Source organism: Achroia grisella, unplaced genomic scaffold, assembly GCF_030625045.1.
Source record: "Achroia grisella isolate CSIRO2021 unplaced genomic scaffold, CSIRO_AGI_Agris_v1 utg1314, whole genome shotgun sequence".
Lineage (NCBI taxonomy): Eukaryota > Metazoa > Arthropoda > Insecta > Lepidoptera > Pyralidae > Achroia > Achroia grisella.
In genome coordinates, this window is record NW_026712619.1 from 873,652 (window position 1) to 898,823 (window position 25,172).

Here is a 25,172-nt window from a genome sequence, read left to right on the forward strand (position 1 = left end):
ATCCTGTAGACACTATATCCTTTGATAAGCATGACTACGCTCATCAGTTACCTATGTGTCTGGGCCAGACACTATTGCAGGATGGCCGACTGTTAACTATCGTGTGACGCACCATTAATTAAAAATGGTAAAGTCAATAATCATGTAACCTGAAACGGAACGTCAGAGGCCAGAGCCAAAGTAATCTATGTGACATTGACAAGTGGATGACGGACGATTGAACGGAAGCAGCGGAAGTTTTGGAGCGAAAGTGTTGATATGATTATAAAAACAAATAAGAGATAGATAATTGTGAATATTGTAGGCATTGAGGTGTTTCTCTCCCTGACTAACCGGCATTACGCCCAAGTCGTCAGGATACTAGTGATTTCAAAACAGTTTTGATGTTGCTGTATTTAAATGTACCAATTTGTATGAGCCGCATTGTCCATACACGTGTCGTGGGCATGCGTGTGAATACTGACTTCCTCACTTCAATACAATCCTCATTCATCTCGGACATTTGTCTTGTATTCTCTAATATTTTCCGGCACACGACCATACATTTGGACGTATTACCTTGACGGCCTCGATGGTGTAGCGGTTTAGCACGCCGCTCTACTTCCGATGGTCGCGCGTTCGATTCCTCGTATGGTGCAAACATTTATTCAACACGATTGTTTGTATCGGTCTTGATTTTTTTATGTATATTATGTATGTATTTATAATCTAAATATATATAACTCAAAGGTGACTGACATAGTGATCTATCAACGCACAGCCCAAACCACTGGATGGATCGGGCTGAAATTTGGCATGCAGGTAGATGTTATGACGTAGGCACCCGCTAAGAAAGGATTTTGGTTAATTCTACCCCTAAAGGGATAAAATAGGGGTTGAAAGTTTGTATGAAACTTTGTCAATTTTAAACCGATCGGGCTGAGACTTTACATGCATAAAGCTATGACTTAGTCATCCCCTAAGAAAGGGTTTTGATAAATTTCACCTCTAAGGACAGCGAGCGAGCGAAGCCGCGGGCAAAAGCCAGTAAAAATATTAAGTATTTATGTCAGTTGTCTAGTACCCATTACACAAGCTCTGCTTACCGTGGGACTAGATGGCGCTGTGTTAAGTTGCGTAAGGTTTTACAACAAAATAATGCCTTCCAGCGATCTTGACCAGATCGTCGGTCCACCTTGCTGGAGGCCTTCCCACGCTGCGTCTTCCGGTCCGTGGTCGCCACTCGAGGACTTTATGCCCCAACGGCCATCTGTCCTACGAGCTATGTGCCCTGCCCATTGCCACTTCAAAGTCGCAATTCTTCGGGCTATGTCGGTCACTCTGGTTCTTCTGCGGATCTCCTCATTTCTGATTCGATCACGCAGAGTAACTCCGAGCTTCCATTATCATACACAAAAAAAAGTCTGTCAGCTTTACTTCACAGGTAATTGTGAGATGAATATTCCTCAAGGTTTGAACGCTCGATGATCGTTAATCCTCGATCACTAATGATCCACCATTGTCTGTCTAATTGCCAACGTAAAGTAAATTATTAAATCATTTACATTTAGTGTTCATTGCCATATTATGATAACAGAATTACGGAAAAACACGTTCGCTTCAAACAAAACTAGTTCTGTAGCTCAAAACTAAACATCAGATATGTTTGCAGCAGCGAGCATAGATGGTTTTCATGACATAATGCGGTAGAACTGGATCACTGATCAAAATCAAGATATTTTTATTCATGTTTATTATAGACTCTTGAGTTTGGTTAGGTAGTTAGGGCAGGGTGGGGCGAGAACCCCATCCTGCCCCACCGTGGGGCACTCATCCTTAATATTGGCATATAGCTCAACAAGCCAGCTGCTACAAAACAAGCTGCTAGCGGAGATGGAGCGACGACTAAATTAATTGACTGAATTGCTAGTTATTATATTATTATAATATACATAGGAAACAGTCATACCGATACAAACGATCATACTTATGAATAAAAATTTTTGTACCGTGCGAGGAATCGAACCCGCGACCATCAAACGTAAGGCGGTGTGCTAAACAGCTGAACCACCGAAGCCGTCAATATACTATTCCCCGAACAGTAATTTTCTACACAAATTTGTCACGATTCGTTTCCAAACAAGTTTATAATTATATAATGAACAAACGCATTGAACATCTATTAATTTGACCTCAACCGTAATCGAACCTGTGACCTCTGGTGTAATTCGTAACCTGTGCTCACGCGTCCTTCGCAGATTCGAACCGGTAATAACCCGGTGTGCAGCCACGTAATAACCCCGTCCAGTATATGTTTGTCATTTCCTGTCAGCAGAGCTGTCATATGTGATAGTTGATGCGTGACCACAATGTCTGTTGAATAGAAAGATCGGTTTACATTGATTAAGTCCATTAATTAATCTTTAATGTTTATCTCTAATTGTCATATTCAACTACACTCGCGAGCAACCAAATCGACTCAAGCGCTACCACTACATTCAAACATTGTTCTAAAAAAAGGAGACAAGATTAAAAAAAAAAAATTTTTTTTTTTTTTTTTTTTTATTATTATTTTATTTATGTCATTTGAAAGCTTGAAATTTTTACGGACAGACAGCGAGAGCGACTTTGTTTTATTTATACTATGTAATGATAAGTGTGCGAAATTACATACACCTTCCGCTCAAATTCCCTAAAAAGGGGTGCAAAGTTTTGACTTCAAAAATATAACACTAGTAGTTAACTAAATAATCAACTTGCTAGTCAAGTTGAACGGCTTTTTATACTACTTACACACTGTATGTATAATATATATGTATTCAAATAATATCAAACAATAATATCTATCCTCAATTTGACCACAGAGAAAAGTCAATATGTCATTTATGTGAAAGGGTATACAAATTTACAATAAGATACCAAAGGATATACTGGGATTACCATTAATTACATTCAAAACAACTGTTAAATCATATTTACTGAGCAAAGCCTATTACTCATTAAACGATTACTTGAATGACAAGCGATAACACTAGTAGTTAACTAAATAATGAACTTGCTGGTCAAATTGACCGGCTTTTTATACTACTTATGCACTGCATATATAAAATATATATTCAAATAATATCAAAGAATAATAATCCATTCTCAATTTGACCACAGACTTTAACAATAAACAAAAGAGCTTATCGCACACTTAACTCAAAAATTACAAATTTTGGAAAGGCCACTTTATAAATGTTGCATTAAAGTCTCAATTCAATCATTTAAAATTTCTAAATTACACCAGTATTGCATTAAACATGCGATATATACGTGTGTGTAATGTGTGTTATTGATTTAATGTATTTCTAGCATAATATAAAAAAATATATTATTTTTCATACTCTTTCTTTCTTGCAATATTCGTGAAAAGTAATACAAATTTCATGCCTCAAATATCTAAATATATATATAACTAAACTAAAGGTGACTGACGTAGTGATCTATCAACGCACAGCCCAAACCACTAGACGGATCGGGCTGAAATTTGGCATGCAGGTAGATGTTATGACGTAGGCATCCGCTAAGAAAGGATTTTGATTAATTCTACCCCCAAGGGGATAAAATAGGGGATGAAAGTTTGTATGAAACTTTGTCAATTTTAAACCGATCGGACTGAGACTTTGCATACATAAAGCTACTATGACGTAGGCATCACCTAAAAAAGGATTTTGATAAATTCCACCACTAAGGGGATAAATCAACGCGAGCGAAGCCGCGGGCAAAAGCTATTTAATATATAGACTTGAATACTGATTTTGCCGGTCAAGTTGACAGGCCTTCTTTACAACTTATGCACCGTACTTTCCTATAAACTTGACGAATGTAAATCGAGCGTTAGATCCGTTGGCGATGGTTGATATTAATTTCATGGTGATTTTCATTTAATAAGATGATGGCATATCGACCCATAATTACAAGGAAATTATAGTTACATTGTATGTATTTTTTCTCCAATAATGGATAAATAATATGTTGATATGAATAATTTCAGGTATTTAATTTAAACGTTGCATGTTATATGCACGACCGAGTGTTGTAATTATTATTTTCGATATTGTTGTTGATATTTCTTTAATTGATCCAACCGAGAATCGAACTGACGCGGTACATAACTACCAACAACTCTATTATAATAATAAAGACATTTATTCAGCAGTACAGCAGTATTCTTATTTACTACTATACCCGCGATTTCGTCCGCGTGTATTAACTATATTTTTCTAAAATAAAAGTAGCCTAAGTTACTCCTTATTACATCAGCTACCTGCCAAAAAAAGTCCCGTCAGAATCGGTCCAGCGATTTCAGAGATAAGCCGGAACAAACAGACCTATAGACAGACAGACAAAAATTGTAAAACATGTAATTTTAGTGTATGCACCGTATTTATATTCATATGCATGTAGTAAAAAACGGTTATTTCAATATTAGAAACAGACACTCCAATTTTATTTATATGTTTTAATATTTACCATATAACTCAGAGCTAAAAACATACTGGTAACGCTGAATGTGACTCCCACTCAGCATTTATACTGCAGTATAACTAAGTGATACCGCAGCGCTGATTTTAAGTGGGGCCATCAGACACGAGACAGCGTAGTACAGGTAACAATGATCGATCCCCCGTCCAATTCAAACGGGGATCGAAATTACGACGGCCTGAGCCGAGGTTCGAACCCCTATTGGTGCCCTCAGACTAAAATCGTATTCGTCAGGCGGGAGTTTCCCTTCAGCCGCTCCATAAGTCCTTCCGAGGGTTGGAGTGATCTGCACTCGCCCCCTATCGTCCGGTGAAGCTGTATAGGCCAGCTGCGGTCAACAACATTAGAAAAGTTTGAAGAAAAAATCCAATTAAAGAAAATGTTTGTTATTCTGAAAATTCATTATAATTGAAATTACTTGCACATTTGTATCAAACTTTTATAATGTCTTCAATAGTTCATACGAATAAGTTAATGATAGGTGCTTTCTTTGGTAAATATCGAATTATTCAGTTAGGTATAATTCTAAAACAAACTTGTTTATTGAATCTGTATTTTTGAAAAGAATAAGAGCTGATTTTCTAGTCAGTTCTTCTTGGTTCGACAGCACTCCGAACTGACTGTAGATTTGACATATATATATATACATATATAACTCAAAGGTGACTGACATAGTGATCTATCAACGCACAGCCCAAACTACTAGACGAATCGGGTTGAAGTTTGGGATGCAGGTAGATGTTATGACGTAGGCATCCGCCAAGAAAGGATTTTGATTAATTCTACCCTCAAGGGGATAAAATAGGGGATGAAACTTTGTCAATTTTAAACCGATCGGGCTGAGACTTTGTATGCATAAATATTCTATGACGTAGGCATCCCCTAAGAAAGGATTTTGATAAATTCCACCCCTAAGGGGATAAATTAACGCGAGCGAAGCCGTGGGCAAAAGCTAGTATCATATAAGTCTTGAAGTCCTATCACGGGTTGGAGTGCCATCTGCACTCGCCCCCTATCATCCGGTGAAGCTGTAAAGGCCAGCTGCGGCCAACAGCATTAGAGTAGTCCGAAAAAAAGTGGGGCCACCACACATGAGACAGCGTACGTACAGATCACAAAACGTTATGATTAAGATTTTATAAATAGGTATAAATATTAATGTATATGTAAATGACGAGAGACCTGGGACCTGCATGTCCTAGGCCTCTCCAAGGCTGCAGTCTTAATTGTGTTGGTTGTTTACAGTGATGCAGCGGTGTGCACCCGCTGCTTCCTCCGATGGCGGGGCACCAGCTCCGCCTGCTGCTGTGGAAAGACTACCTCATCAGACGACGGAAATGGGTATTGTCAATATTAAAGAATTATTATATTATAATATCTAATATATAAAATTCTCGAGTCAGTGTTTGTAACACTCTAAAATGGCTTGACCGATTCTTATAAAGATATACGTGTAGTATAGTTATACCAGTTATACTGAGTAGAGCTGAGAATAAGACGTATAGTATTTTTCATACCCTAAGTGTCAAAATTGTATAGTATATTTTATATTTTTTGGATTCTTTTTTTATTATGATGATGAACCGACAGAGGTGTGTGTGAGGTGTTTTTTTTTTAATTTCAGTTGTTTTAGTATAACTTAGCTTTTTTTAAACATACATATTTAAATTCAAAATATCTTTATTCGTGTAGGTCTATTACAGACTCTTATGATACATATGTCAAATCTACCGTCAGTTCGGTATGATTTCGAGATGAGAAGAATTATTATTATTTTAATTAATAAATTTGTTGCAGGTAACACTGGCGGGAGTGGTATGGGCTGTGGCTGTTGTATTCAGTCTGTACATAGTACGCATAAATGTGGATAACCAGGACTTTCCAACTTGTGAGTATTAACGTATATATTTTAAAATAGTTCGTCTGTATCAACACTGAAAGTTGACTATCCCGCTTTATTACGTATCTTTTTTTCTTGGAGACAAGCAAGCTTACGGCTTACCTGATGGTAAGTGATAACCGCCGCCCATACGGAGGGGGGGGGGGGATTGTTAGTAATGTGGACTAATAACACATTTCTAGTAATGTACTGTGTCAGGTTGACCTCCACGTGGTTCCCCCGGGAAACCATCGTTATAACTTCCTGATGAACTTGTCACGATGGGCTAACCGACCTGACCTTGGATAGGGGATTGTTAGTAATGTGGACTGATGATCTCATTGCTAACAATGTACCATATCAGGTTGACCTCCACGTGGTTCCCACTGGAAAGCATCGCGATAAATTCCAGGTGAATTGACATGGGGGCTAACTGACCTGACCTTATGCTCATATTATCATCCTCCACTGTTGTCCGGCCAGCGTAAACCGTTAGGGCATTCGAGTGCACCATTCCATTATCACATAAAAAAAAACCGCCGCCAATTGGAGGGGAGGGGGGGGGGGGGTACTGTATCTGGTTGACCTCCACGTGGTTGCCTCTGGAAAACATCACGATAAATTCCTAATGAACATGTCATGATGGACTACCTGACCTGACCTCATGCTCATATTATCATCCTCCACTGTTGCCCGGCCAGCGTAAACCGTTAGCGCGGGCGAGTGCACCATTCCATTATCATCCATAAAAAAACCGCCGCTCATGAGCACCCGCAACATCCCTTGCATAAGGGAATTGCAAGTGCGTTGCCAGCCTTAAGAAGGAATAAGCTCTTTTCTTGGAAGGTATCAATATCGTATCGTTTCGAAAATACCATTGCTGGAAGGTGACTCCTCAATGTGGTGAGTGGTAAATTTTTTTTGGGAAAAAGTAAGTAAAAAAGTTGTACGGTGGAGTACCGCCATTCATCCAGATGCTATGATGTATGGGTGGTATTTTACTTTCTGGCGGATATTAAAATACAACCAATTCTTCAGAACACTTCGTGATATTTATCCTAGACAATGCACACAAATGTAATGTTTCGCCGCAAAGCTAATGATGGAGTCTGTCACAAAGTCGCGGTTCACCTATTCGTCCATAAACAATTGCCCAAATCCCTTTAATAAAAGAAATGGTACTAGTGAAGTGTAAGAAACACTAATTAATGATGACGAGGCTTTGAAGCCGGCTACCGGAAGGGAAACCCCAAGTAGCGCCCGAGACTTGTGACGCGGGTGTAGGTTTAAAAGGCCCCTTTAGAATGTATTAACACTCACCTTCACTACTTGCAGCTTCCCCCCAGGCCCAACTAAGACCGGGATATCCCATTTCTAATAAAATTCACTTTAGTATCCAAAACACAACCGGCACGCCCTGCGCTCGTCGACTGAATGCCGCGACTCACTCAACAAAAAAGGATTATACAACTACCCACCTCCGTATTTATAGACCGAAGTCAGTCTAGTAGGAAGAGAAGCGAGGGTAATGGATAAGGATATCTTATGACAAATAACTTAGTTCGGTCTATAAATACTAGATGGCGTTATTTACAATATTTGTAATAATCTTTACATTGGGTACTTCATTAGTACTAGATACAAACTACTTCTTTTAATATCATTTTAAAATATCGGATTTTTCTACAATATTGATGTGAAATCTAAGAGAAGGTGTTATATTTTTATTATATAACACTTGGTGTTGTTTATTCAGGTCAGTTCGCGGCGCGTGCGCTGCCCAGCGCCGGTCTACTCACGTTTCTGCAGTCGTTCGTGTGTAGCGTCAACAATGAGTGCTTACCAATGGACAAGTACCAGGAGATACCTACATATGACAACTCCAAGTGAGTGTGGAACTATCCAAGAATTTTTTTTAATATTACTTAACATATTAAGACCGCATTGAAAAATATTAGATACTTCTCACATAATTACTGGCATTTCTTTATTGTTAGTTACGTGAGGCTATGTCAAATTAACTAAGTCAGGTATAGCCTATAACTATGCAATATCTCTTCGTGGGACCACCGTATGAACTGTACATAAATTGAAATTTAAGTCATGCCCACAGGGGGAACCGCTTGGAGGTCAACTTGGGGCTATCAAAGCACATTACTAACAATTCCGTTCTCCCCTTGGAGTCATTAGTTGAGATGCTGCTTCCCTAAAGGCGAACATCTCGGACCCAAGATCTCTTGTAAAGATCCTTGATACCTTGTAGTTTTGATATGGGTCAAGCGAACGCGAGCTCATTTTGTTGGGACGCTGCCTCCCTCAAGGCGTGCACCTCGGACCCAAGATCACTAGAAGGATTCCTAAGATCTGAGAGTTGTAATCACGTTTTATCGACTTTTCAGGTTGACCCAATTGCAGCGTCAATTCTCACCGCTCATATACAACGAGACAGTTCTGGATGTGGCAGCTTCTGTTCCTAATGCGCTCAAACTTCTGTCTACACTCGCTGATGTTGTCGATCAACCGACCTTCGTTGATATTACTAGTAAATATAATAATAACCCTGGACAATTTACACAGAGCCATCTAATCTCAAGACAAACAGCTTGTGTTATAGATAGACTAGACAACTGATATAAGTACGTAGACTTTTTTTTGGAAATACATAATATATATTTATATAGAAAACAAACTGATACGAACAATCAACAATATAAATATATATACAAAACACAACTACTAAGATGTTTGTACCGTGCGAGGAATCGAACCCGCAACTATCGGAAGCAAGACGTTATGTGAAACCGGTAGACTACTGAGGTCAATCGTCAACATTTTTTTAATCTAAACAAACTTTATATCCATTGTTCATATAAATTAAAGGAAAAAAATGTGTTTTATATCACACCGCTTTACAAATATTTGTTTCATGAGTGTAATTGTATGTGTCTGTCTGGGTGTTTTCTATATATATATATATTACGTATGTATTAAAAAAAAAGTATTTCCATTAGTATCTAGTACCCATTGCACAAGAACTGCTTAGCTTGTGACTAGATGACGCTGAATTGTTCTGAAATTGTATTATAGTGCATTAAATACATGACATCATACAGGTTTCTGTTCACAGAGAACGGTCTTAGATTCCAAGATCTATTCAGAAACCCAAGAAGACTGAAACGAGCCCTGGTATCCAATATAAATATAGAAGAAGATGTGGCCACTAGCGTTTTGACGGCGGAACTAAATTTTCAAGGTGTAAGTTACTTTAATATTCAATAATAAAAATCTCTGAAACCGTATATCAAGAAAAAAAGGTCTTAATAATATTATATAAGAGAATGTTTATGAGTATGGATGGATGGATTTTTTATGCTATTTTAAATTTGACGCGGTCAATACTTACATAAACTTTCATCCCCTATTTTATCCCTTTGGGGGTAGAATTAATCAAAGTTGGCGAGTTGGCCTTCAGCCGCTCCATAAGTCCTTCCTTTAGTTTGGAGTGCCATCTGCACTCGCCCCATAACGTCCGGTGAAGCTGTAAAGGCCAGCTGCGGCCAACAGCATTAGAGTAGTCCGAAAAAAAAACCTGTATTTGAAACAAACCAATAAACTTTATATACACGAGTTTTGGTTTATAGTACCCTTAGGACCTAGAATATTCGTTTCTCTTTCACGCAAAAACTACTAAACTTGATTTGGTTGAAAGGTTGAGATACGTCAGTGAAGTGACAGGATATGGGAACTTGAGATGTTAGTCCTCCAGAATGGTCACCCTCCGAGTGATCACAAGCGGCACATGATAACGTGATGTCCCTCTTTCTGTTCCTGTTTTTTTAGCAAAAATGACGATTCTTCCATACAACTTTTCATGTCCCCTTTCAACCCCTTACAACCCTTTTTTCGCGTTAAAGAGTATGTCCTTTCTCAGGGTCTAGATTATCTGTGTACCAAATTTTATTTAAATCGATCAAGTAGTTATGGCGTGACAGACAGAAAGTTACAAAGTTACTTTTGCATTTATAATACTAAGCAGCTTTTCGCCCCGGCCTCGCCCGGGTGTACATGTATTATACATATAAATCTTTCGGTCTATATGTATAATACATGTAAAATATCGTTATATTTTTACTAATTATACGTATAAATAATGAGTGCGTCAAATTTAAAACAGTATACAAGCGAACAAAGTTCATATATAACTGCGGTTCCCACTTTCAGATAAGACTCAAAAGCTAGACTCCAAAGGCTTGTTAAAAGGCTAAGGCATGTTTTCCATTTTATTTATATATAAACTAACTAACTACTCGCCCCGGCTTCGCACGGGTTTACTCTATCTATTAAAAAATCGCTTCAAAATCCGTTGCCTAGTTTTAAAGATTTAAGCATACATAGGGACGGACAGACAGCGACTTTGTTGTATACTAATTGTAATGATGAGGAAGTAAGGGTATATATAGTTGTTCTTTAATTTATTCATCATTTAAGAGCTGTGCTCTTGTCGGTGGAGCTCCCGCCACCTTCCACGATCTTCTATCAGTCCTTTTAGCTGTTGATACGACACGACTCCAACTTTTTCTTTAACTTGCTTGATATAGCTGTGTCTTGGTCGTCCCCTTCCTCTCTTTCCATCTATTTTTCCTTCAAAAATATTGTTAATTAGTTCGTCGTGTCAAGTGCACCAACATTTTTCCCCGCCTATTCTCAATAAATAGTTGTTATTATATAATTATTGTTAGGTACGAGTCAATAAATTCTATTCAATTCTATTTTAATTAAAAACTTGCTTTACAGTTGTTTAAAAGGAATACAGATAAATGCAATACACAGTCTGTGACAAGTATTTTGCATATAAACAATAAAGAGCATGCAGACACATTCGCAACTAAAATATGTTCATTATCAAGCAATGAGGTTATACAAGTCGTTATGACTTTACTCGGCGAGGTGGATTTCCACAAGTTTAGTGAAATGGTGAGTTGATTTGTCATCGTTCCTTCATTAGTTTTTTTTTATAACACAGAGGACAAACGAGCATGCGGCTCACCTGATGGTAAGTGATTATCGCCGCCCATGAGCACCCGCAACACCAGGGAATTGCAAGTACGTTGTCGGCCTTTTAAAAATGAATAAGCTCTTTTCTTAAAGGTTTCAATACCGTATCGTCTTGTAGAGGTTTACTGAACTGACCTAAATAGATCTAAAAAATCACTAATCTGGATGTACCTAAATGAACTGATTCAAAAAGTAACCACAAGTGTTAGTGAAATGGTGAGTTAATTTTTTTGTAATTGTTTCTTCTATAGAGTTCTACTAAATATATCTAAAAAAATCACTAATCCGGAAGTACAGGGTGGCCCAGAAGTCACTTTACATTTTGAAAATTAAATAACTATTTTTCTATTAATATATTTCTGTTTCTCTTTTCAGAATTAAAAAATATAATCCCTGTAAATTTTTATCATGAATAAGTTTACGACAGAACAACGAGTGAAGATTTCAACAGCATTTGTTGAAAACGCTTCACTAAGTTCCTTATTGCAGGCCTACTAGGGGGAAATCGAACATTAAAATGGCGCATATACGATCTTTGCGTTGTAACAATTGACCATCCATTTTCAAAGTAAAATACAATTATCTTCACTCGTTGTTCTGTTGTAAACTTATCCATGATAAAAATTTCCAGGGATTATATTTTTTAATTCTGAAAAGAGAAAAAGAAATATATTAATAGAAAAAAAGTTATTTAATTTTCAAAATGTAAAGGGACTTCTGGGCCACCCTGTAATTACTTATATTACTTATGTAATAATGAGTATATTGTTTGTACTCGTATTGTTCTGATTAATTACTATGTATATAGGTAATGTATGTATTTTCAAAATGTATGTATGTATTGATTTCAATTGTGTAATACCCTCACAAGCTTAGCTTGGGACTAGATGACGCTGTGTGTGTGTGTGTGTGTTGTCTAAATTATTATTATTAACATTTATTTTAATTTAACTAAAAGAACAAAATTCTCAATTAGAAATTGTTCCTGTTTTAACTGAATCAGTTCATTTGACGACCTCGGTGGTCTAGCGGTCTAGCACACCGCTTTACGTCCGATGGTCGCGGGCTCGATTCCTCGCACGGCACAAACATTTGTATTCATGAATATGATTGTTTGTATCGGTCTGGGTGTTTTCTATGTATAATGTGTATGTATTTACGAAAAAAAATTATGTATTTGTATCAGTTAGTAATCTTCTAGTGTATTTGACACATCGATGGGCAGAGGCTATTGAGAGCAAGGGGGAGGCCCTATCTGTTAGTCTGGATATTGCGAAGGCCTTTGATCGGGTTTGGCACAAAGCTCTTCTTTCAAAGCTACCATCCATCCGGTTGCCTGCGAAGTTATGCAAATGGGTCGCCAGCTCGCTGATCGGAGCATCAAGATCGTTGTTGATGATGCTTGCTCCGACCCACATTCTGTGAATGCTGGTGTTCCACAAGGCTGTAGTGTATTCCCTAGATACAACCTACATAGCACGTTTTATTTCATAATACTATTTATTAAGGATATATTAGTTACCAAGCACAATTTCCACAGTTTGGAGATATCTACCATAAGCTATCTGGAGACAGGAGACTCCTGGAACTCGGTGATATGGTGACAGCTGTACTGCACATGGCCAGGTTCGAGAGTTTCCTGCCATCGGAGCTGGTGAACATCTTCACGGATAAAGACGTGGACTTTAATTATTTTGATATGACTGTGTGAGACATTTATCTTATTTTATCTTTCTTTTATATCTTTTATAACATAATATATCACATTATTTGTATTTATTTATATATTATGCCCACGGCTATCTTTTACTACCACACCGCTCGCCATCGACAGGGAATTCGTCCCAAGACGTTGGAACCTAAGTGGTCTCGGACAGAGCGGTTTCAGAGGAGCTTCCTCCCGCGTACACTTACATTGTGGACTGAACTACCTGCCGAGGTTTTCTCACGAGACTACAGCATGGGGTTCTTCATGAGGGTATATTAAGGTTTCTTAAGGGTCGGCAACGCGAATGTAACACCCCTGGTGTTTCATGCAACTAGGTAACCTGGAGTTGTAACCATTTACCATCAGATGGGCCGTATGTGTGTTTGCCACCATAGTTGTATAAAAAAAAATTCCAGAACAGCTCAGTTAACAAAAATCAAGTTCCTGCCTCCAAAGAAGAAAGATTTTCTTTATCTATTGTAAGAGCTATTGACTTTTTTTAATTGCTAATTAGAAAAAGTCAATAGGTCTTTTATGGGAATAGGTATAAAAATTTACAATAAGATACCAAAGGATATATTGGAATCACCCTTAAATAAATTCAAAACATCTGTTAAATCATACTTACTGAGCAAGGCTATTACTCACTAAACGATTACTTGAATGACGAGCGTGCATGGCAATAGTTTTCATTTTTAGGATTTTCATTTAATGTTAGACATAGACACCTATATAAATACCTATGCATTGTAAATAAACTGGCTTTTAAAAAAAAAGTAATTCAATTGAGTTTCTTGCCAGTTCTTCTCAATTGGATCTATATACCGAACTGGACGGTAGGAAAAAAATTATAATGTAAAAACTTGACGTTCATAAGCGGCTAAAATGTCCTACATGAATAAATGAAATTTAATTTGAATTTGAATTTGAATTTGAATTTGAATTTGAATTTGAATTTGAATTTGAATTTGAATTTGAATTTGAATTTTTGATTTGAATTTGAATTTGAATTTATTTGAATTTGAATTTGAATTTGAATTTGAATTTGAATTTGAATTTGAATTTGAATTTGAATTTGAATTTGAATTTGAATTTGAATTTGAATTTGAATTTGAATTTGAATTTGAATTTGAATTTGAATTTGAATTTGAATTTTATATGGAATTTGAATTTGAATTTGAATTTGAATTTGAATTTGAATTTGATTTTGATGGGCTTTATTTTTGACTAAATGTGCCCACGGTTTCACCCGCGTGAAATTTATAGCCTGTGTTATTCTGATGTATAAGCTATATTACTGTAAAATTTCATCATAATCCGTTCAATAGTTTTTGCGTGAGAGAGTAACAAACATCCATTCATACTCACAAACACAAACTGTTGCGTTTATAATATTAATAAGATATTTACACTGACCTAACTTCATGCTCATCTTCTCATCCTCCACTGGTGCCCATACAGCGTAAACCGTTATGCCCAATTTACACTCAGCCCGAGTGGGCAGGGAAGTGAGCAGCGCGAGAGTGTAAACACGAGTGGAAACACTTGCCATGCCATTGGCGCTGCCACTCGCGCTGCCCGGCGCTCCCTCGATTGTCGGATTTTCGTGCGCGAGTCAAAGGACTGGCAGCGCGTATGGCAGCGTGTTTTTACATTCAGCCCTCTCGCTCAGTTGACGCCCGGCAATATTTCCGGCAGCGCGAGTGGCAGGGGAAGCGGCTGAATGTAAACGTAGCATTACGGGCAAGAGCACCATTCCATTATCATCCATTAAAAAAATCTCCATTTCAGCATACAAAGGTTAATGGACATATACGAACCTACATTTGGAGATACGGATATATATAAATCGATTAGAGTTATCACTGACGCCTTTGTTGTTGGAATACAGTATATAAACAAAGTAACCAACAATACAAATGAGAATAAAGGAAATACAACAGAAGAGAGGCATGGAACTGAAACTAAAGATGTAGCATTAGCTTTACAACCGACAAAAGTTTTTAATAAAGCAATTAAAGTTCTTGAAGCATCAATAGATAGAGAGAAATCGTCAATAAATATATTTCATATGTAAGTAGTTTTAACTTAATTATATAGAACTAGCTACAGGTGTACGTGTATTATACGTATAAACCTTCCTCTTGAATCGATCTATCTATTGCTACAAATTGCATTAAAATCCGTTGCATACTTTAAAAGATAAACATACAGACAGCGGAAGTGATTTCATTTTATACTATGTAAAGATTAATTATAATATCTCTGGATAATTTACATAGCGCCATCTAGTCCCAAGGTAAGCAGAGCTTGTGTTATAGGTACTAGACAACTGATATAAATACTTATAGATTTTTTTTGTAAATACATACATAATATACATAGAAAACACCCAGATCGATACAAACAATCATACTCATGAATACGAATGTTTGTACCGTGCGAGTAATCGAACCCGCGACTGTTGGAAGGTGTGCGAAACCGCTAGAACACCGAGGCCAACGTCTATTAATTTGATGTCAACGGTAATCGAACCTATGACCTGTACTTTACTTAACCGTATATATAAATGACGGTAGGGAAAAAATCATAATATAAACAAAATTACGTGCACAAGCGGCTAAAGTGTCCTACATGAAAAAATGATTTTTGAATTTTAATTTGAAGTAAAAATATTCTTTAATTTCAGAACAGCTCAGTTAACAAAAGTCATTTACAAGTTCCTATCACAGGAGAAGAAACATGACTTACTGTTTTACTCTACACTAATATCCAAATTAATTGAAGGTGCAATTAAAGTCATAAAAGTCAATACGCACATACAAGAAATGGCATATAATGTATCCTTGAGGAATCCCGAAGGAGTTAAAATATTGGTTGGACTACCGCCGCATGTAATAGGTAAAGGGTTTGAAGCCTTGGCCAATGCTGAAAGAACACAGGTAAATGTTATTATACTTATTTTGCTACTTGATATTATATATAAACTACTTGCTGTTCCTAAATATCGTTTTGAAAAATACAATAATTAGTTAGTAGAAATAAAAATAGAAATAATCTTTATTCAAATAAACTCATTACAAGCACTTTTGAATAGTCATATTTTGATTCTACCACTCATTCGGAATGCAGATTCATCACAAGAAGAAGGAGCAAGAAACTTGTGTGCTCTTTTGAATCGATGTTTTTTTTACATAAATAATTACAGTATAACAAATAAGAGGCATGCGATAATCAACATAGAAATCGCTACGCACTAAATTAGTGTAATCAGATAATATTGTCAGTGCTATGGATTTTTAGTTGTTACATATGAATGTGGATGATTATAAGGGCAGAGGAAGGCCGAAAAAGAGATGGATGGACTGTGTGAAAGATGATATGATAAAAAAGGGAATAAATAATGTGATAACTGCGAACAGGGATGAATGAAAGAGAAAAACATTACGCCGACCACAAATATGGGATAACGAAGAAGCAGATAATGATACATAGATATATGAAGTTATTGAAATCGTGTCCCATTGCATAAATCAGCTTATATCAAGCATACAAATCTATAAGTTCATTGATAATTAATTGTTTTAAAAATTTATACAATTGAATTGATTTTAACATATTTAGTAAAAAGACTATTTGCAACTTATACAATTTATTTGTAGATATTAACAGCGAAAATAGACTTCCCCGGACAAATGTTTTGTGATAGCAACCGAATACAAGGGTTCTTCAAGATCTCGAAAGCAGATGCAGATTCGCTGAAAAGTCAATTTTGCACCAACCCGTGGAAGATCTACGTTACAGACTTGATACGTTCTTTCGGGATCTACGATGTTAAAAATAATGTAAGAAATATTAGTTTTTCTTCTATAATTATTATTGAAAACTTTCTTACTTTCTTGTTTATATCATTTTGTTTTTTTGCATCATTTAGTTTTACTATTGCCTAATAACTTTTGTTTGGTGGTATTTCTTCAAATTATGATTCAAAGTCATATATAAAATGTCTGAAATATTATAGCCTGCAATGTATTTATTTTTATTTTATTATGTTTTATTTTCACCTCACTGGTTCAGCGGTTTAGCTCATTATTTTAGTTCCGATTGGCACCGGTTCGTTTCCTCGCACGATGCAATCATGAGCACGATTGTTGAATCGATCTGGACGTTTTCTATGTATATTATGTATGTATTTACAAAAAAATGTTTTTAAGTTTTTAGCATTTATAATACAAGCTATAATTGGTACTAGATGGCGCTGCATGTTGTCCAGGGTTATTATTATTACATTTGCAAAGTGTGAGACAACAATGCGTATATTGTTATTTTCTTATGTTTGTCACTTTTCTAGATATTTTCTAGAATTGTTTTAATTTGATTTTAGATAAATACAATGGCCTCAATAGTAATACAAGACACAATCGGCAAAGATGTCACAGATCAATTATACAGTATAGATAAAATATTTGACGTCCTCAAGAACTTTACTCACAGTTTGACTAAAATGAATGCAGAGGAAAAACCGAAATTGAACTGGAACAAGTTATTCAATATATCAGATGATTCAGAATTCATGAATGTCGTACGGGAGAAAGGATATTTGGGGAAACAGATGTTGTAAGTTATAATTTTAGGTGCTTACAAAATGTATACATATAGATACATGAATCGCCTATATATGTATGTATGTATGTGTGCATACATAGGTATATGTTAAATGTACCAATGTCAAAATGTGTAAATGTAGGTTCATATCAATAATAGTTGTCAGTAAATGTTTTTCTCTCTTTCTATATACATGAACATCACTATTGTCACGTATGGGTTGCCATTCCAGAGAACTAATATGGGATGTCTCTTATCCTGTTACTGACATATCTGCAACCTACAGTAATACAAATAAGGTACCTGGAATATACTGGATATATATCGGTATACTGGATATTATATACTTTGACGACCTCGGTGGTCTAGCGGTCTAGCACACCGCTTTACGTCCGATGGTCGCGAGTACGATTCCTCGCACGGCACATACATTTGTATTCATGAGTATGATTGTTTGTATCGGTCTAGGTATGTATGTATTTACGAAAAAAAAAATTATGTATGTATTTGTATCAATTGTCTATTACCCATAACACAAGCTTTAGTTAGCTTAACATGTGTCTAGATGGCGCTGTGTGAATTGTCCTGAGATTATTATTATTATTTAATAATATATAAAATATATAAAGTAATCTGTTACAACTAGCTTTTGCCCGCGGCTTCGCTCTCGTTAATTTATCTCCTTAGGGATAGAATTTATCAAAATCCTTTCTTAGTGAATGCCTACGTCATAACATCTACCTGCATGTCAAATTTCAGCCCGATCCGTCCAGTGCTTTGGGCTGTGCGTTGATAGATCACTATGTCAGTCACCTTTGAGTTATATATATGTTACAATAAGTGGTCAGGTACATTTTTATTACTTGTAACTTGGCCTTCTGTACTAACTGCTACAACATTATTATAGAATCGTAGCCCATGGTGCACTAGCAAAGGAAGTGGTGAAACAGAATCCTCTGTTGGAATACAAAATATCTCCAACATTGATTGATATAACCACGGTAGTTGCTGCTATAAATGAGCAACTCGGGACTCCTTCAGCAGATCTTGTTAAACGATTTAAAGACCTATATCCAGATGTAATAAGGACGATGTTACAGACTATACTCAATGAAGATAAGGTAAAGTAGCTTTTCTTCGGACTACTCTAATGCTGTTGGCCGCAGCTGGCCTTTACAGCTTCACCGGACGATAGGCGGCGAGTGCAGATGGCACTCCAAACCAAAGGAAGGACTTATGGAGCGGCTGAAGGACAACTCAGTAATTAACCGTCATACTCGTGAACGAGTGCTGCTTTTAGGGACCGGTCTGCTCTAATCACAGCGACTGATGTAATTGTATGTTTATAATGTATTTATGGTTGTGTGTATTTAGTATTTTAACACTGATAAATTAGTGTTAATTGGTAGTTTGTATTCACACATTTTAACTTAAAAAATTTACAACAATTATTAAAAAGTGCTTAAATGAAAGTTTATTGGAATAAATTATTTATTCTATTCTAGTACAAATTAAGTATTGTGAATACTAGAATCATGTCACACCACCTTATATTTCTTTACTGTTATTTAGTATATAAGATAGACTTTATTTTATACAATACTAGCTACTCGCCCCGGCTTCACACGGGTGTACATTTATTATATATATATAAACCTTCTTGAATATCTATCTATTAAAAGAAAAACCGCATCAAAATCTGTTGCGTACTTTTAAAGACTTAAGCATAATAGGGAGAGACAGACAGCGACAGCGACTTTGTTTTATACTATGTAGTGATGGTAACATATGGAGATTTGTGCGTGTTTTTTCGGACTACTCTAATGCTGTTCACCGAAGTGGCCTTTATAGCTTCACCGAACGATAGGGGGCGAGTGCAGATGGCAGTCAAGAATCGTGCAAAACCGGGGGAAGGGGATTTTGAGGGAGGAGGGGGAAGGGGATTGTTAGTAATGTGGATTGATAACCCCCTTGCTAGCAATGCACCATGTCAGGTCGACCTCCACGCGGTTCCCCCTGGAAACCATCGTGTTAAATTCCTGGTGAATTTGTCACGATGGGCTAACTGACCTGACCTCATGCTCATCTTATCATCCTCCACTGGTGCCCCGCCAGCGTAAACCGTTAGCGCAGGTGCACCATTCCATTATCATCCACAAAAAAAGTCGTAGCACGATTGATTTCCAACTAGCTAATCGGGGCGATTAGCTAGTTGGAAATCAATTCTTTTGACTTTGAAACTAATAAGTATGTTTGGGAAACTACTCTGCTACCAAAATGTTAGGGAATTTACTCTCTGTATATATAGGGAAAAATAAGGAAGCGTCAGTCATTTACCTTTATGGTTCTGCGGATTTCTTGGGCTTCAGGGTCTCGAAGATATCTTCGCTAGCTTTCCAGTTTCACAGTAGGTTTAACACAGTTCTAATTTATTTTAATTCACAACACAATGCGCGCGCGCGTCAAGGCCGCTGTACAGTCGGTTCAGTACTAGTTAGGGAGGAGAAGGGAACGCGCGGGAACAGAAAACTAACGGACTCTAATATAATATAATATCTGTGCTTACGATGATACAGGGTAGATTTTGAACAAAGTATAACATTACTTTCCGTGCTCTAAAACTGATATTTTTTATAATACAGACATATTCTACTCTATCTACACTTGCTGAGGATATAGTTTGCAATGGCACCGAGAACGCATTGACCTATCTGGAGTTTCCACCTGATATAGACCGAGAGGTATTACTTAATGTACTCTGCGACGCAGCTGTGGAAATAGAGAAAGGATTGCAACGTGGATCAGTGATGGCGAAAGCTGTAAGTCATGTTTTCAATGTTTACCATAATTTATCAGTTATAATTTTGTATGGATCTGAATGTTAGGCCGTAAAGGGGATGGATGAAAGGCGTGTGCATGTGGCAGAAATGCTAATGTTGAGATGGATGTGTGGGGTTACCAGGAATGACAGAATAAGGAATGTGTATATACGAGGAAGTTTGAAAGTTGCGCCGGTTATAGAAAAGTTGCGAGGTAACAGATTGAGCTGGTATGGGCATGTTATGCGGAGGAACGAGGACCATGTCTTATGGAAAGTGTATAATATGAATGTGGATGGATGTAAAGGGAGGGGACGCCTTAAGAAAAGATGGATGGATTGTGTGAAAGATGATATGAATAAAAGAAGAGTATGCTCAGATATGACGACCGATAGAACAGTGGAAGAGAATGACATACTGCGCTGACCAGAAATAATGTGATAAAGGCAAGGCAATGATGATCAGTTATAAATCTTACTAACATTTTGCCATATAAATATATACTAATATCGCTTTAAAAAAGGTGTTGATCTTAAAAGGGTGAAAATTTGAAGTTGTGTATATTTTTCAATGCTAGATAATAATCTATACATATAAATAAAATTGGAGTATCTGTTTAAAAAACGGTTGTTTCAATATTATATTGAAACAACCGTTTTTTACTGCATGCATATGAATATAAATACGGTACATACACCAAAATAACATTTTTTACAATTTTTGTCTGTCTATTTGTTCCGGTTAATCTCTGCAATGGCTGGACCGATTATGACGAGACTTTTATTGGCAGATAGCTGATGTAATAAGGAGTAACTTAGTCTACTAGATTTCATTTTTTTATTTTAGAAAAATTATGTTAAATTCCACGCACACGAGTACAGATAGTCTTCTATAAAAAGGATTACAATACATATCTTTTCTCATCTAAATGATATTATTTCCAGCTGACCTCTGTTAAAAACTCTACGCACTTTTTCGAGTCGGTCGATTGGACTAAACTGATCAATAACATAAAGAGTCTATACCTAAAGTTGGATGAAGAATACCCCTACTTGTTTGAGTATAAGAGTTATGGAATGGATAAAGATACACAGGACCGGGTGAATACGATGCTGAAGGATGCTGAGGAGTTTTGGTTCAGCGTCGGCAATATGGAGAGAGGCGCACGTTTAAGGTAATATACCTGTTTGGGAAACTACTCTGCTACCAAAATGTTTGGGAATTAACTATGTGTATATATATAGTGAAAAATGAGTGGAAGCGTCAGTCACGTACCTGTATGGTTCTGCGGATTTCTTGGGCTTCAGGGTCTCGAAGATATCTTCGCTAGCTTTCCAGTTTCACAGTAGGTTTCACAGTTCTAATTTATTTTAATTCACAACACAATGCGCGCTCGTCATGGCCGCCGTACAGTCGGTTCAGTACTGGGTAAGGGAGGGGAACAGAAACCGCGGGAACACAAACTAAAGGACTCTAATATAATAATCTGTACTTACTATGTTACAGGGTAGATTTTGAACAATACCATAGTAACAAAGAAATAAAGAAAGAAAATAAGTTTATTTGGTACACATAACAATAACAAAAAAAAATTAATTAATTATCGGATTATACCTACTAATTAGGTAGTATCGAATAGATCTATTTGGTACTACCTAAGCTCAGCATATGTCGTGATGGGGTGAAAAATTATTGGGAAAAACTTAACTTAATTTGGTCTTATTAATCCTTGCTAATATCATAAATGCGAAAGTAGCTCTGTCTGTCTGTCTCGTTTTCACGGCAAAACTACTGAACCGATATAAATGAAATTTGGCTACTTCTTGAAGCGAAAAAAGGGTTGTAAGGGGTTGAAAGAGGAGATGAAAGATTGTTCCTCCGCGAGGCAAAAGGAAAGATCGACCTCCGCCCCCTCGGAATAGAGGACATGCGGCTTAGGCCCGCAATCACTGGGGGGCGGATCCTCGAAATTTCCGGCACCGCTTGTGCAGAGACGGCTGACGCTCTGGCGTCGAAACTCCGGGCACTAATCCCGGAGGACGTGGCCAAGGTCTCCAGGCCCTCAAAAACTGCAGAAATGCGGATTATGGGTCTGGATGACTCTGTGACGCCGGAGGAAATCGCCGCTGCTATAGCGCGCGACGGGGAATGCAACGCGGAGGATGTACGTGTAGGGGAAATCCGCCGAAGCAGTCCCTCTAGCCTAGGGTCAGGTTGGGTCCGCGGCCCAGTGATGGGGGTCAAGAAAGTCACCACCAAAGGGCACATCCGCCTCGGGTGGGTGACAGCGAAGGCGGAGCTGCTGCGGCAAAGGCCGTTGCGGTGTTTCCGGTGCCTGCAGAGCGGGCATGTGAGAGGTCAGTGCACCCAAAAGGAGGACCGCAGCGGTCTTTGTTACCGGTGCGGTGAAAACGGGCACAAAGCCGCAGTGTGCACCGCCGCCCCTAGATGTGCTGTCTGCGCATCACAGGGCCGGCCGGCAGACCACTGGGTGGGGAGCAACAAGTGCACCCCGCCCAAACGGACGGGAGGGACACGGCCCGCCTCACAGGTCCCAGGCCGTAGGAGTGGGGCAGAGGAGGGGATGGACACCTCCCCTCCCAGCGATCAAGCAGGCAGGGGCGGCCCAAGCCGCCCCTAGATCGCTACCGGGCCGGGGTAACGACCGCGGGGGCGGTCCCACCCCATCACACTAGGCCCGAAGAAGTCGCGCGCATGTCCCCGCGCGCCTTCCCCAGGGAAGACGGGGGAAGTGGTGGGTTCCAAAGGGAACCCGCAGAGATGGGGCCCGCTGTAAGTGGGCCACCGCCGTCGGAGTTGCGGTAGAGAATAATTTGATCCCGCGACTCCGGCATATGGCGTTGGGTGAGGGACATCTTGGTGTTTTTAGTGAGTAGGAGTCTCACAGTACCCGCGGGCCTCCCCCGGGGCCGGCGGGTCTCCATGAGGGATTTTCTCCAAGTTAAAAAAAAAAAAAAAGGAGATGAAAGATTGTATGAAAGTATCGTCATTTTTGGAAGCTTGAAATTATTTTTATTTTGAGCGGTTGATTAAATATAAGTTAATATGACATTCAAAGTTTGTAAAAATTTTATCCCTAAATAAAATAGGGGATGAAAATTCGTCTATTTTATAGCTAGAACGATTCCATCGTTTCCATCTTTTTTCTTTAGCTTTTTTAGGTTAGATTATGAAATATTTTTTGGCCAGGGTCACAATTTCGCGCAGACGAAGTCACGGGCACAGCTAGTATTATTATAAACCCGAAAGTTTGTGTTATAGATGTTTGTTACTCTTTCACGCAAAAACTACTTAACGCATTTTGGTAAACTTTACCGTAATATAGCTTATACATCAGAATAACATACAGGCTAAAAATTTCACGCGAATGAAACCGCGGGCTTAGCTAGTATTTAGATAGATAGATAAAAAGCTTTATTTTTCAAATTTTACATATTATTCTACTATCCTGCAAAACTCCTGTCGGGGTTTCTCTTCAGGCACATAGTTCTCTCTTATCTACTTACAATAGGTACATGCATATATATTATCTTAGATAGTATTTTAACGTACACATAAAATACAGTATTCCGTTTTACAATATTTAAGTATTAAATAAGGACAAGATTTTTTGTTTATTAAGTTTCTAGGTTATATGTTTTTAATAAATGGTTTCTATAATTTATACAAAAGGATTTATATCTATTTTGATTTCTGATATGTTGAGGCATTTTATTAAATATTTCAGGCAATTTTAATTGTAACAATCGATATCCATAATAATTATTTAGATGTAGGGGTGGGGTTTCGTATTTCCCTTGTACACATTTCCTAGTCTCTATACGATGGAGACTCTATACCATGGATCTTGTTTTCGTCATATGGTGTTGTTTGCTGTGGTTTTTAGTAGCTACTAAGTATTTATGTTTTTCTGATGCAGGTAGAATATTACAAATTTTAATCAAATATGGAGTCTCCCGTAATTGCTAATAAAATGAAAGTCTTTTATAATTGCAGTATCAAATTGGTGCTCCGTTTCCTGGATTTAGTGGACCGGGATATCTTCGACATAACTGACCAGACTTGGTTGAAGACTAAACAAATATTTGCGTCGGCTACAAAATCTTTGGGCATTTTAAATGACGCTATAACTGATATAACAGGTACACTTGGACCTTGACCGACCTCGGTGGTCTAGCGGTGTAGCACGCCGCCTTACTTCCGGTGGTCGCGGGTTCGATTCCTCGCACATCACAATTTGTATTCATTAGTATGATTTTTTGTATCGATCTAGGTATTTTCTATGTATATTATGTATGTATTTACGAAAAAATATCTATGTATATGTATCAGTTATCTAGTACCCATAACACAAGCTTTAACTAGCTTAACTTGGGTCTAGATGGCGCTGTGTGAATTGTCCTGAGATTATTATTATTATATTATATTTATATAGAAAAAAGTAGTTTATACTATTGGTAAATAATATATTTAAGTTAATACTAACTTACTATTTACATTTTGGGTTTTTGGAAGAATAAGAACATTTCGACCAAGTTATTCAGAATACATTCCTAACACTCAGATAAGAGTAGCTTGT

At 37.5% G+C, this 25,172-nt stretch overlaps 1 protein-coding gene across 1 annotated transcript in view; it reads left to right on the forward strand.

The window, feature by feature from the left end:
* Positions 1-5,784: 5,784 nt before the first annotated feature.
* The window catches only part of LOC131855165 (uncharacterized), an 84,499-nt gene continuing 65,111 nt past the window's right edge, over positions 5,785-25,172 (forward strand). Inside the window, 15 exon segments of the mRNA XM_059206410.1 lie at positions 5,785-5,847; positions 6,304-6,394; positions 8,142-8,271; positions 8,785-8,927; positions 9,513-9,640; positions 11,180-11,359; positions 12,981-13,147; positions 14,940-15,221; positions 15,838-16,090; positions 16,811-16,993; positions 17,533-17,765; positions 18,661-18,874; positions 20,396-20,572; positions 21,517-21,746; positions 24,590-24,735. Of these exon segments, the coding sequence (XP_059062393.1) occupies positions 5,785-5,847; positions 6,304-6,394; positions 8,142-8,271; positions 8,785-8,927; positions 9,513-9,640; positions 11,180-11,359; positions 12,981-13,147; positions 14,940-15,221; positions 15,838-16,090; positions 16,811-16,993; positions 17,533-17,765; positions 18,661-18,874; positions 20,396-20,572; positions 21,517-21,746; positions 24,590-24,735 (2,620 nt within the window).